This window comes from Brachyhypopomus gauderio, chromosome 18 (assembly GCF_052324685.1).
Source record: "Brachyhypopomus gauderio isolate BG-103 chromosome 18, BGAUD_0.2, whole genome shotgun sequence".
NCBI classification, from domain to species: domain Eukaryota; kingdom Metazoa; phylum Chordata; class Actinopteri; order Gymnotiformes; family Hypopomidae; genus Brachyhypopomus; species Brachyhypopomus gauderio.
Window position 1 is genome coordinate 13936350 of NC_135228.1, and position 13755 is coordinate 13950104.

General features: G+C 48.3%; 1 protein-coding gene across 2 annotated transcripts; it reads left to right on the forward strand.

The window, feature by feature from the left end:
* Positions 1–653: 653 nt before the first annotated feature.
* Positions 654–8608, forward strand: cnot6a (CCR4-NOT transcription complex, subunit 6a). 2 transcript variants are annotated; one of them, XM_076979774.1, is made up of 12 exons: positions 654–771; positions 1816–1937; positions 2200–2386; positions 3087–3172; positions 3315–3416; positions 3979–4047; positions 4356–4513; positions 4881–5035; positions 5188–5342; positions 5453–5686; positions 5944–6146; positions 6270–8608. In XM_076979774.1, the coding sequence occupies exons 2-12, from the start codon at positions 1826–1828 to the stop codon at positions 6480–6482; spliced, it is 1674 nt and encodes a 557-aa protein (XP_076835889.1). In that variant the 5' UTR covers positions 654–771; positions 1816–1825; the 3' UTR covers positions 6483–8608. The 2 variants fall into 2 exon arrangements, with proteins under 2 accessions (XP_076835889.1, XP_076835890.1); XM_076979775.1 differs by having other exon boundaries at positions 702–756.
* The last annotated feature ends 5147 nt before the right edge of the window (positions 8609–13755 follow it).

Below are 13755 nucleotides of genomic sequence, written 5' to 3' on the forward strand. Positions count from 1 at the left end.
AACCTGAATGGTCCACCTCTGGTGGTGATAATCCACACGTCATACTTTCGAGTGCGGTTAACATATTTTGCATCTGTCACTTGTTGACACGTTATTTTACTTTATATCAGTCCTGAATATTTTCCTTCCTGCTTTCATTATGGACCAACTGAAACAACAATGAAATGAACGTTGCCCTCCCCAACTCCAATTATGTATTAGTATGTTTGTATGTATGTCCAATTATGTATATTAGTGTCAGATTTACGTTAACAGTTTGGATGTAGACTATTATACGAAGAAACTGTGTGCAACATCTAATTCTAGTATTCTAAGTAAATTACTACTTTATTGCACTTATATTTTTTGCAAATTGCGCAGATTCCCGATTAACGTAACCGTCAAATATAAATATGGACTGTACCAATTTTTTAATCGAACGGCGTAAACAATTAAAGACTTCGCCGTTAATGAAAATTCATTCTGTACTTTAACACTTATCAAGCGTGATACTGTAGAAACTTCTTTGTCAACATCCGCAAATTGACCTGTTTTTGCTGCTCCCCTCCTCGCCGGCGTAAACACTGTGGAGGCGTCGTGTGAACCCGCGAACCAATCACAGTGCTCGTCACTGAAGCGGCCAACGACGACGGGCGTTGTTATCACGGCCCCAACAATCTCACGGCCGCCATGATGCTTGTTTGCTTTCGGTGAGAACCAGCGGATACAAAGTGGAGCAGAAACAAAGGAAACGCGCACTCTCGTCTCCGTGAACTGGTAATGCTCTTACAGGTAAACGCGGTCGACGCCGAGCAACACCGTCGCTTTGATTTCGCTGTAGGAAAACGATTAGCGCTGTTTTGTAAGTTAATTTTGGCGAATGTAGCTGTTCTTCGGTTTGCAAACAGAAAATGGTGTGTTAGCTAGCTGGGTTAGCACGCTAGGCTAACTCGCTAACTCGCCAAATCTGAGCGTGTGCGTCTAATATCGCGACCCAGACAGGCGGGCGGTATATCGGCTCTACTCGCCCCTCTTTACCTCACTCTCTACGGGTAATACACCTCACTTGGTGTCGAGGGTGGACACGACAATTTTTAAATTATAATTTGCACACTTATAGTCCAGCAATATCAGGGGTTAAGAGTAAAAATGTGAGGTGAGTTGAGACGGACAGCCGCGCTAGCTACACACACACACACACACACACACACACGGTGTGAGGTAAAGGCAGCTGGGCGCCTCGCTTAGCACACGGCTGAACACCAGTCATTGTTGTACGGGTTAGCTAGCCAGCGTTAGCCACACCACGGCTGGCGAGTGTTTTTGAAGGTTTTCTCCCTCTGGCACCTCAGTCATCACTTAAAGACACGAACAACACTCCCAGTCGGGCTGAGGAGTAGTGTGAGGGATTAATTAGTTTGTTATATAGCTAGCAGTCCCATTAACTTTATCGGGTTGACTAGCATTGGTCCATCTGTTGAAACTCCAGACTAAATACGTGTTCACACGCAGGAGAGTAACGTGATTGGAAACGCTCAAGTATTGATATAAATTGATACCGTGTGTTTTATTTAACTTCACTTCACGCTGCTGGCGTTTCCATGTGGTTTAAACGCGAACGTGTGCTTTACTGCCCTTCCAAAGCGAAGTTGGCTTTGATTGTGTCCAGTTTGTGTCTAGGATTTCCCACTTAAAAGGTTTTTGTATCACTCTGTGCATCTCGGACGTATTGCTTTGTAAGGGAACAGCGCTATCATGCTCGGCCCTGCTTTTCAGCCCTGCTTCTCTAATGTCTTTGGAATCGACCAATGGAAGTAACTGTTGTACTTGTTTCAGTATTACAGGGATGCCCAAGGAAAAATATGATCCGCCTGATCCAAGGCGGATGTACACAATAATGTCGAGCGAGGAGGCAGCCAGTGGGAAGAAGTCCCACTGGGCCGAGCTGGAGATCAGTGGTAACGTTGTCACTTCCTCTCCGTTACCTTTTGTGCGGCCCTTTTGTCCCTTTCCTCTCTTTCATCTTCCTACCAGGTGCGTGTCCACCTGTGGGAAGTGACAGAGCTACAAAGCTAAAGCTAATGTTTATGCCATTGCTTTCTCGTCAGATGCCTTTAGCTTTAGGTGCCTGAGTGAGCGTGAAGGCGAGATTTGCGGGACACGTGGGGGGGAAGGAGGACCTGAAACCTAAAGCCTTGTGTGTTTCTGTTCGGCCTTTAGGCAAAGTGAGGAGTCTGAGCACGGCACTGTGGTCGCTCACCCACCTGACCGCTCTGCACATCAGCGACAACTCCCTGTCGCGCATTCCGCCCGACATCGCCAAACTACACAACCTGGTGTACCTGGACCTCTCATCCAATAAGATCAGGAGCCTGCCTGCCGAGCTGGGCAACATGGTGTCTCTCAGGTCAGCGCCTGGCCGCGTTTTCGTCAAGCCGTTCCGCTCTTGCGTGATGCAGGAAGCCTGCCGGCAATCGTCTCTTATCAAGAGCGCGGAGATGCGGCGAACGTCGCCTCTTTGGCGTGTTGGCGGTCGCCTCTGTATCTGAGGCTCTCTCCCGCTAGCTGAAGCCATTAACTCCAGCACGCACACGACTACATGAGTCATTCTGCATTTTAGCCCCAGAGCCTTGCTAATTAGTTTCCCTTTTGTTTGGAGGGGATGGCAATGACTGCTCCCCTGTGCTCACTAATATCACTGTGGTTCTCATGTGTGGCTGCCAAAGGGTTTTACTTGGATGGATCAATTCCATTAATGTTACCGGTTGTAATGTGTCCACCTCCATGCTGCTTTGATTGCTGCTGCACCGGGTGGTAATAAATCATCTGTGAGGAGTTGAACACTGCACACCGTTCTGAGTGGTCTGGATCAGGTCCAGCGCTCCGAGTCCGCAGTACTTCTCCATTTGTACTCGCTTGTGCTACTGTGAGCGTCTTAGACGCCTACATCCTTCTGAGCGTGTGTTGATTTGTAATGCCTGGTTTCCTTAAACGTATCAGGAATCCCCACCAGCTTGTAAATCCTGGAAGGAGTGCTAGTATTCATTTAATGTTTTTTTGTTTTCATTTTGAAATGTCCCACCTCTTTATTTTTTTTCTACTTTTAGGGAACTGCTTTTAAATAACAACCAGTTGCGGGTTCTGCCTTTTGAGCTTGGAAAACTGTTTCAATTACAAACATTGGGTTTGAAAGGTAGGTCCACCGTACCATAGTCTTGTTTGATTTCGCATTTCAGGTGCATCCAGTCTAGAGAATTAGTCATTCTCATTCACAACCTTCTTGGCCAGAACTTTCCTCCATGTAAAGCCCCCACGTTTCTCCTCTGATTTCCTAGGAAACCCACTTGCACAAGACATTATGAACCTCTACCAGGAACCCGACGGCACGCGGCGCCTCCTAAGCTACCTGCTGGACAATCTCGCAGGCACCAAGCGCGGTACTCCTCCCTTTCTCCTCCCTCTCCACTCCTCTCTCGCTCTCACCTCCCTGCACCTCCCTCTCTGCCTCCCTGCTCCCCCTTCTCTCTCCCTCCCTCTCCCCCTCCCCACTCCACTCTAACTCTCCCTCTCTCCATCCCTGCTCCTATCTCATTCTCCCTCTCACTCCTCTCCCTCTCTCCCTCCCTGCACCTCCCTCTCTCCTGTATCCACGACTTTCACCGCTTTCGTTCCCGCCTCTTATGACTCACTGTGGGGGTAATTACTGTAGGTAGAAATGATGTAGCCAGGTGTGGTGGTAATTACTGTAGGTAGAAATGATGTAGCCAGGTGTGGTGGTAATTACTGTAGGTAGAAATGATGTAGCCAGGTGTGGTGGTAATTATTGTAGGTAGAAATGATGTAGCCAGGTGTGGTGGTAATTACTGTAGGTAGAAATGATGTAGCCAGGTGTGGTGGTAATTACTGTAGGTAGAAATGATGTAGCCAGGTGTGGGTGTGTGTCCTGTTTTTGTTTGCACTCAATAAGGGGTGTGTGTATGTTCTCGTCCTGCTTTGTAGTCTCCACAGAACAACCCCCTCCTCGCTCCTGGATACCTCTGCAGGAGCCTGACAGAACACGACCATCAGGTGAGAAATACACACACACACAGTCACACACTCGCGTGTGGCTAATTACGGTGCTTCAATGCTGTCGTTTTGACAGTAGTTCGGTGTGGCCATATGCTCACAGCTCTCTTACTTTTTCGCTTGCGCGTTTACAGAAAAGGCAGTCCAGCAATGTGTAGAAACGTAGGTGTGTTGTTGGGGGACGCGCTGGTGGAGTCGGGCTCTTAGAAGCCTGCACATTTACGCACGCCCCTTTTTGAGGGAGCAGGCAGCCGTAGGTGGGTCTGGAGCGCTGGACGCTGACCTCTGCCCTTCTGTGCCCTGTCCAGCTCTCTTCTCCGTCATGTGCTACAACGTGCTGTGCGATAAGTACGCCACGCGCCAGCTCTACGGCTACTGCCCGTCCTGGGCCCTCAGCTGGGACTACAGGAAAAAGTCCATCATGCAAGAGATCCTCAACTGCAGCGCAGACATCATCAGCCTCCAGGTGCGGCCGCCACGCCCCTCTCCGTCTCTCGCATGCCAGCTGTTCATCCCTGCAGCCTGGTGGGGGGAGCCGGGGGGGTGGGCGCGTTGAGATGGTTTGTGCAGCAGGAATGCGCCCAGGTGCCGATGCCTGGCAACATGCTGCCAGTGTTTACTCTTCTTGGCACTTTGTAGTTTTTCGCTTTTTTTTTTTTTTTTTTTTTTTTTAACCTGTCTTCAGATGCCAGCAAGCACATGTGTGTGAGGTGACGTGTTTTATAGCACCAGCAGGTCTACAGGTCTGAGATCTCCTGTGTGTGTGTGTGTGTGTGTGTGTGTGTGTGTGTGTGTGTGTGTGTGTGTGTGTGTGTGTGTGTGTGTGAGAGCAGGAGGTGGAGACGGAGCAGTACTACAACTTCTTCCTGGTGGAGCTGAAGGAGCACGGCTACGAGGGCTTCTTCAGCCCAAAGTCCCGCGCTAGGACCATGTCTGAGTCGGACCGCAAGCACGTGGACGGCTGCGCTGTCTTCTACAAAAGCGAGAAGTGAGCGTTGTGGCCTGGCCTGCTTCTGCTGGGCTGGCGGAGCACGTAGCCTCTCCCGTGGCGGCCAAGGCAGCGGTCTTTACCGGGGTGATGGAGGGCCACCTTTAGCGAGCACCTCTCTGATCTCCGCCGCCCCCTTGTGTCACTCGCAGGTTCAGCCTGGTGCAGAAACACACGGTGGAGTTTAACCAGCTGGCCATGGCGAACTCTGAGGGCTCGGAGGTCATGTTGAACAGGGTGATGACCAAGGACAACATCGGGGTCGCCGTTCTCCTGGAACTGCGCAAAGACATGATGGAGCAGTCTGGTGTGTCAATATTTCCCCCTCTTCCACTCTCCCGTGTCCCCACATCCCTGTGTGTACACTGTGGCCTTGCGTGTTGTGTAACGGGCAACTTCTTCTGTGGTGCTCTGTAGCAGGGAAGATCTTGCATGGCATGGAGAAGCAGCTCCTCCTTGTGGCCAACGCTCACATGCACTGGGACCCGGAGTATTCGGACGTGAAGCTCGTCCAGACCATGATGTTCCTGTCCGAGGTGAAGAACATCGTGGATAAGGCCACGCGTAGCCTCAAGCTGTCCTCCGTGTCCGGAGAGACCAACGCCATCCCGCTTGTTCTGTGTGCTGACCTCAACTCGCTGCCTGACTCGGGTAGGGCACCACGTTTCAAATGTTTCACCCCATCTCTTCACAGACAAACCTCTAAGTATATGCTTTATAAAACACGCGACACAAATTTAACAAGTCAATTCATCTATGCGTTGGTTTGTTTGTGGGTTATATATATATATAATATAAAATGGAATACCAGCAATACCAAATATATATTGTTTTCATTGTGTACTTCTAAGGCACATATCTCCAGTAATTACCAACTATATAATCAAGACTTTTATTTTGGCACGTAGGTGTGGTGGAGTACCTGAGCACAGGTGGTGTGGACAGCACCCATAAAGACTTTAAGGAGCTTCGCTACATCGACTGTCTGACCAACTTCAACTGCAATGGCAAGAACGGCACGTCCAGCAGCAGGATCACGCACGGCTTCAAGCTGAAGAGCGCCTACGAGGACGGCCTCATGCCTTACACCAACTACACCTTCGACTTCAAGGTCTCGCGCACACACCTGCTCTCCACGCCTGCTGCATTTTCTCTAACTCTAACCTTGGTCATAGCTGCTGGCAGCCTTTGACCCCTCCCCTTTGACCCTTTGGCTTCTCCCTCTGCTCCACAGGGCGTGATTGACTACATCTTCTACTCTCAGCCCCTGCTGAACGTCCTGGGTGTGCTGGGGCCACTGGACCCCCACTGGCTCATGGAGAACAGTGTCAGCGGCTGCCCCCACCCCCACATCCCCTCCGACCACTTCTCCCTGTTTGCACAACTCGAGCTGCTCCTGCCCTACCCGCCCACGGTCAACGGCATCCACGTGCCCGGCCGCAGGTAGTTCTCCGAGCCAGCAAAGGGAGCTCCGGCCTACGCCCCCCCCCCCCCCCCCCCCCCCCCACTCCCTGCTGGGGTGGGAACGGGCGAGGCGCAAAAGCCGGTTGTGTATAAATGAGTCCGGTAGGAGGCGGAGCTTGGGTATAGCTCCACTTTTATTCCCAATGGATTTTAACTGAAGCAGACACTTGTCAGTCTTATCTGTACCACCTTCCCGTTTCTTGGTTTCTTTTTTTTTTTTATATATATATATAATTTTGTGTATTTTGTTTAGTTTTTTTCTGGGCACAAGTTTATCTAACTTTTTCAGACTGTATCCCAACTCCAGCCGATCCTGAGTATTCCTTGTAAATTTTACCTGAAGTCAGTGGTCGATGCTTTTATATAAAATATGGCAATACCTTTTTCACACACATGCAGGGAGTCCACACCAAGCAAGTTGAACAGATTTCTATTTTGGGCCATGCCACTTTCCTTTTTCCTCCCCCCCTTTTTATTTTTTTCCTTCCTAGGCCAGTCCAGAGCGAGCAGCTATAGTACGACAGGATCCGATAAACCCCACCAGCTCGGTACCAGCGCCGCTCCCTCCGTCCTCGCACGAGCCCCTTCTGACCCAAAGGGCTCGTTAAACGGCTGTAGTGAGAGGGGCGAAACTGCAGCCTTGCGCATGCGCGCTGGATCATGGTGCTGGGGCGGTTCCCGCTGTGGCCCCGCCCTCTTGCTCCGCCCCCTCGCCCTAAACGCCTCCTTTGCCAATGCTGAGGCTCTGGGCTTGGCTCCGCTCTGCCCCCTCCTGCCAGATCTCTGTAGCTCCAGAGTGAGAGTAGAAATGCCCTGAGGGTTTATCGGTTAGGTTTCTTAATGTGAAGTTTCAAAGCCAGAGGCCTCCGTGCTAGCAGGGATGTCTTCGGCCTTGATGTGTACCCGCACCCAGGGGGCGTGGCAGCTGAAGTGGCCAGGGTTGGATGAGCCTTTCACCCATGGCTGGTGATGGGAGAGCCAACCCTGGAGGCTCCCGCAGGGCGGACCTTTACGGCGGCCCGTGTCGAGTGTCTGGCAGTTGGGTCACTACCCCCCACCCCCCCAATCACACTGGCAGTGAGGCCACACCCCCTCACGCTGGCAGTTAGGCCACTCACTCTGGCAACGGAGCCCATAGTAGATTCACTCCCAGTTCTTTGGGCTCTTCTGTTTGTTTTTGTTTTGTTTTTTTTGTGGGTTTTTTTTTTTTTTTTTAACTCCATGTGATCGAACAGAAGTCCTGGCTTTGTGTGTGTGTGTGTGTGTGAGTGCGCGTGTGTGTGTACATACAACAAATTCTGATTTGGATGAAAAATTATTGTATTGTAAATGAAATCAAAATTTCTATCCATATAAGATGTATTGAGTCTAATGAACATGCAAGCTGACCAGCATGTGGACTACGTTCAGGTTTATGCTGTGTACATTTGCACTTCTCCAGGTCTTTGTTTCGCACCCTCGCGTGTAGTACTTCAGTGTCCTCTTAACCAAAAGCTTTGCTGCACATAACCTGCTGTCCAGTCGTGTCCCACTGCCCCTCCCCCTCTGCTCTACACTCCGCCCACTTCCTCCACCGCTTCCTGTGGTACTTTTTCTCCTTTAAAAAAAAAACCTTTTTGTTCACCTTTGTGAACCTGCTGTCGTCCTTTCTTTGCTTTGCTGATTGGCTGTGTAAACCCCCCCCCTTTTTCCCTTCGTGCGATGGCGGTAGACTAGTTCTAGTGTCGTCAAACCCCCCCTAAGCTCTGTTTACTGCCACTTCTCCCCTCTCAACTCAGGCAAATTTCTTTCCTTTTATTTGTGTGTTTTGGTGTCTGGGTTCTTGAAGTCCCCTCCCCACTGCTGGACCACAGCAGTGTCCTCTCATGTTGTGCCATCTGATGCGTTCTGCTACAAGGCCAAGTCTAGAGTTCCCAGCCCCTCTGCTCCTGTCCAACCTCCACGTACACAAACATGGCAGCAACTCTGTTTGTGGTGCGCTCGTTCTGGGCAACAGCTGCGTGAATGTAGCGTGGGCGGGGCTTGTTGGTGACGCTGTAACCAGTCACTATGGTAACTCCATGTCCCTGATCCATGTGCACACACAGCCAATGCCCCACCCCCCCCCCCCCCCCCCCGTTCTTTTTCATCATATAAAAAAAAAAGACCTAAATGGATCGACAAGCACTTATTGTAGATCACTAGTGCAGCTATCGCCACCCCCCCCCCCTCTTTTTTGTTTTAAAGAAAAGATACTTTTGCCATGAGGCAGAGAGATTTTAATGACTTTTACCAAGCAGTGCAAAAGCATTCTGGGGCGTTCCCGCCCGTCTGTTGGGCCCTTTTATCTCACCTTCCTCAGTCTTCTCCCTCTTTCTCTCCTCCCTCGTTGGGTTGTTTTTAATGGAAAAGCAACTTGTCTGGTTATTATATTGGATTGCTGGTGATGTTGTCGTAGCTAAAAATACTTTTTTTTTTTTTTTTTTTTTGTAAAGTGTGAATAAATTATGTATCACATTTCCTTTCTTTTGACATAAATTGTGTTGATGTGTGTATCATGGTTGATATCTAATAGTTTTTGTCATGCTTTTCATTTTGCTCATTTTTGCTTTTTTTGTAATACTCAAAACCAAATTTTTTGTAAAGATGTTGGCACACTGAATTATAGATTTATATGGTTGCTAACTTTCACTTCAAGATACTTTTAAGAAAAAAACTTCAGTGAAATCTAGAGAAAAGTCACAGAGAAATAAAGAGCTGTCATTTTGTCACAAAACAAGATTCCTTCAACTTTGACCTTTTAAGCTTTATGTGGCGTCTCCTACTGCTGCCGAGCACATGCTGCGTTAGCGCGGTGCTAACGTGAGGTGTTTGGGTGGGGAGCTGGTCTGTCAGATCCGCTCCCCCCTCCCCCGCCCTTGCTCTGCTCTGTCCTGTTGTCTGAGGTCATTTCTCACTAGCTCCCTCCAAGGGGAGAGCGGTGTTTTTGGGTGAAAATGTGGGAGGTGGTGCTGGCGTACCTGGCCTCCTGAATCAACACGCCTGCTCTCCTGTGCTGTCTCCCCTCCGTTTCCCTGCTTCTCCTAAGCACTCAGAAAGCCAGTCACTTTCAACAGAATTATGCATGTTTAGCTAATCACTACCACTGTCATAGCATCTACAGATGCAGTGGTTTTGTTTGTGGTTTTTTTTTTTTTTTTTTTCTCCATTGAAAAGGCAATTCGTTCAGGCGGTGTTTTGTGAACAGCAAGCGATCTTAGCGTCACACTATCATGTCGGCTTACTCGAAACTTGGCAATAATGACTTTTTTTCACAGCAGTTCCAGACTTTTTGACCCTTTCAGACTGATTAGGCAGAAGTGTCTGGCTTTGCCATAGACATCATCTTTTCCTTTTGCTGTTTCATGGTCTGTTTTTACCTTATCGCTCTGTAGGGGTAGTTGTGAAATGGTCAGGATTGTGATTGATTCTGCTGGAAGTCAATAGGTATTTAGGTAATGTCACTATATGATGCACTGGACCAACTCTTGTTTACCATTTATGGAATACCAGCAAAACACTTGCACAATGTTCTAAAAAGAATGTTAACTTTTATATATATATATATATATATATATATATATATATATTAAAGAATATAGTTATAAAAAATGGCAGCTGTTTTTATTCCAATATTAGGAAGTGTTTAAAAAAAAAAAAGCCTAATGGTAAACAAGGCGTTTTGGATTTTCCTGTTTCTGCTCCAGTTCTCTTGGTTCTTCTGAGTAGTGGTGTGTTTCTAACAGGGTCTGCTTGTTTCCTTTACACCTCTGTATTTTTTCCTACTCATGGTCAAATAAATTCTATATCTGTTTCAACCTTGGCATTGTGTGTATTTTTCCTCTGAATCTGGCGGGGACCGTGTGTCTAAAATCTTTGGATTCTTTTTGAAACATTCTTGTAATGTGAACGTTACCTGTATTTCAAGGATTTTGAGACATCAGTGTCCCCTAGTGTGCACAATGGGACATGACGAGCTGTGTTCACACTGGAGTATTTCCTTGCCTGTTGACATGCGTTTTACCCAGCAGGAGGAGTTCCAGTTTCACCACACCATCCCTGTTGAGGCGGTATTCTGAACTTCTCTTTGAGACCTCGTGTCTATTAGCAAGATAACAAAACCAGCTAATAGATATGCGAGTTACACACTTTAAAATCTTGACCCTCCTTCTGGGTTTGTGTTGGAAACCTTGGTGCTGTGTTGAGAGAGAGAAATGCTTATGTAGAAAAAAGCATCACGGAAAAGGCTCTGTGGGTGGATTTGAGCAACTGTATATCTTCTACAAATGTGGAATCGTGGAGGAATTCACTGACAGCAATGCAGCTTTGCTTTGGTAGATCTTCAGCCGTCGTGTCATTCATCTGCAGAATCCCTGACACGCTGTGGCTGTCCCTCCATACCTCCAGAGATGCTACCGGCAATTACCGGCCAGCCCGTTGCGGCAGAAAAAATTGCGGGGAAAAAAAAAGACACAAAAGCACATTGAACACAAACTGCCCGAGTGTTCGTTTGTCAATGTCTCCTCAATCAGATACCTGAGTAACCTTCATTTGCACTGCGGAGATATTCTGAAAGCCAATCCTTAAACAGAGGAGGGGCGGGGGAGTGGGGGGATTTTTGAGGCACCGTTGAAGCTTCCATCCACCTTCGGTCCACCTTTTCTTTCCTGTGGGACGACGCGTCACGTCACTTTCCCACTGCCGCTCCGCCATCACGACTCTCCCGGGCGGCTTCCTCGGGTTCGGCCGCGTCTCGAATTCAATTGCAGAGTTAATGAGGCCCCTGTGAGTGTTCGCAGTGCACCAGTCAGCAACGCCGGCGCTCCTGCGTGTCCACCTGCTGCGGTGGCTTCCAGGAATAGACTGTGGGGGAACCCTCTCCCTTATCCTTCCATCTGGTCTTCGCTGTCAGCCCACATCTTACTGCGCTTCATCGGAGGTTATGTGGGTACAGAGTTGCTGGGCAACTGAGTGAAGTCTCAGAGGTGGTTTGGTGGCACTGGGATGCTACCTGCTAGATCCCACCCAGCCCCTGGTGACCATGTTGGGCTTAAAAAACACACAGCAGAGGAAGGGAATCGTGGCCCAGATGTGTGGATGGCTCATGGACTTGAGATGTGCTTGAGGGGCGGGCAGGCGGGCGGGGGGGGGCGGTGTCCTACAGCACCTGGAAAGAAACTGCCCATTTGGTGAAGGGCCATAAAATAATACAATCTTGGCGCTGGTGCTGTCTCCTGTTAATAAACGATCTGGCCCGGTGCCAGGAGGTGGAGCGGTCCACACACGCATGCGGACATGCCCTGGCACGGGCCACTTTGCTCGTTTCGCAACTGCTGATTCTTATCCTGTTTCATCTCCAAACGAGTAGCCCCAGAACCCTGGTAGCATCGCTCCACAGGCGTTAGCTACAACCAACCTTAAGTGCCCTGTGGTGCAGTGACCTCCATCTCCTCCCGTTGCTTGTGAGCTGCTGGTCTGATTGTGTAACAGTGATGCAAACCCAGGCACAGTGGTTGTGATGGAGGGGCCCCACAATGTGCTGGTGTGCTGCCCAGTGGTGTCGTGTAATGGGTCTTACTTGTGCCATGACCTCAGGGAGGTGTGGTGTAATATAATGCTGTATAATGTGTGGGTTCAAGGTTTGTTTTCAAATGTAATGCCAACCCTCGAGTCAGCAGTCTTGTATCAGTTTGTGGATAAAGGTACTTGCAATATTAGAAAACAACACGGTCTTCCATGACCAATAGATTGTGTTCATATTCATATTGTAATCATCGTACAGCAGATGCTCCAGACGTTCTTTTCAGGGACATTTTAGCCACATTAAAGTAATAACACAATCTTCCACCGCTTTAAAAACATTGCTAGATGGAGATTTAGAGCTAAATTTAACATAGATAGATTTACACAAACAAACCTGTGATCCTCTTTCCAGCAGGCGGGACCACAGCAGTGGTTTTCTCGTGAACTTCCTGAGTTGGACAGTCACAACTCATTCAGACGGCTGCTGCCTGAATACCAAGCATGGCCAAGAAAAACGAGTCCATTAATCTAATTCTCAGACCTTCACCCTGGCTCCCAGTTAGCTATGAAATTGTCATAATCAATACATGGTTTCAGACCAAAATACATGCCTAAAGTATGCTGAAGGAGACAAATCTAGTTGTCTAGGATCAGACTGGAACATGACCAGGCACCGTTCAGCTTCAGTTCACCCACAGCTGGACGATGGCTTCCAACTTAATCCATCTTAAATTCCCAATTAAAAAAACACTTGTTTTTGCTCTCTTTTAATTCTGATGTATTTCTTGCATTAATTAATGTGATTGAGTTTTTTTTTTTCATTTTACCCCCCCCCCCCCCCCCCCCCCCCCCTAATTTATTTACCCCCCCATTGTTTATCTCTTTAGGTTGTTTATGCCGTTTTCCGTGCTGGTGTAAAGCACTGTATAAATGACGCATGTTTTTGAAATGTGCTGTACAAACAATCGTGCCTCGCCTCACCTCACAGGCCACTAAGCCCGGTTCCAGGCCCGGTCCCATCTGGCCTGCCGGGAGTCTGGCTCCATCAAGCTAGAGCTAAAGTCCGCAGGCTGCTCGCTAGGAGCTCTAATGGGAAAACACGTGACCCACACCAGGGATGGGAAACATGCCCTTCTCTGCACTTTCACTCGGGCTGTTGGAGGAATGTGTTGTTTCAGTTACCAGGACAACATCTGAGGGTTTTATTGGTCCCATTTTAGAATTGATACCACAAGTACAAGTGTTTTCCATTTATCATCTTTGGAAAACATTATTTACCCATTGTATATTTTTATTTTATTATTTTTTTCATTTCAGATTTTTTTTATTATGTTGGCTGCAGACTAGTTAGTGGCTACTGCAGTATAATGCAATTACATAAGTGTGCAATGTAATGCAGTGAGCTTTTATTTTACTTGTAAGTGTGACTTCCAGAGACAGGAGGCAGTAGCAGTTTTTAAGACTTCGTCCTGAGTGATTCAGCAGAATGTCTCATTACACTGAAGGACCACATGTCTTCCCATTTAGCTACTTCTAAATAACTAAAAGTAACTTTTGTGGAATCTCCTTCTGACTCATGTCTGTGCAGGTCGTCAGTGACGACTCCACCGTATGCAGATCCTGTCTGGATCTAGATGAAAGATGAGCTAAATTTCCTGGCATTAAAAGCCCTGATCATGCGTGCTACTGTACTGTACTGTACTGTACGAGTTACT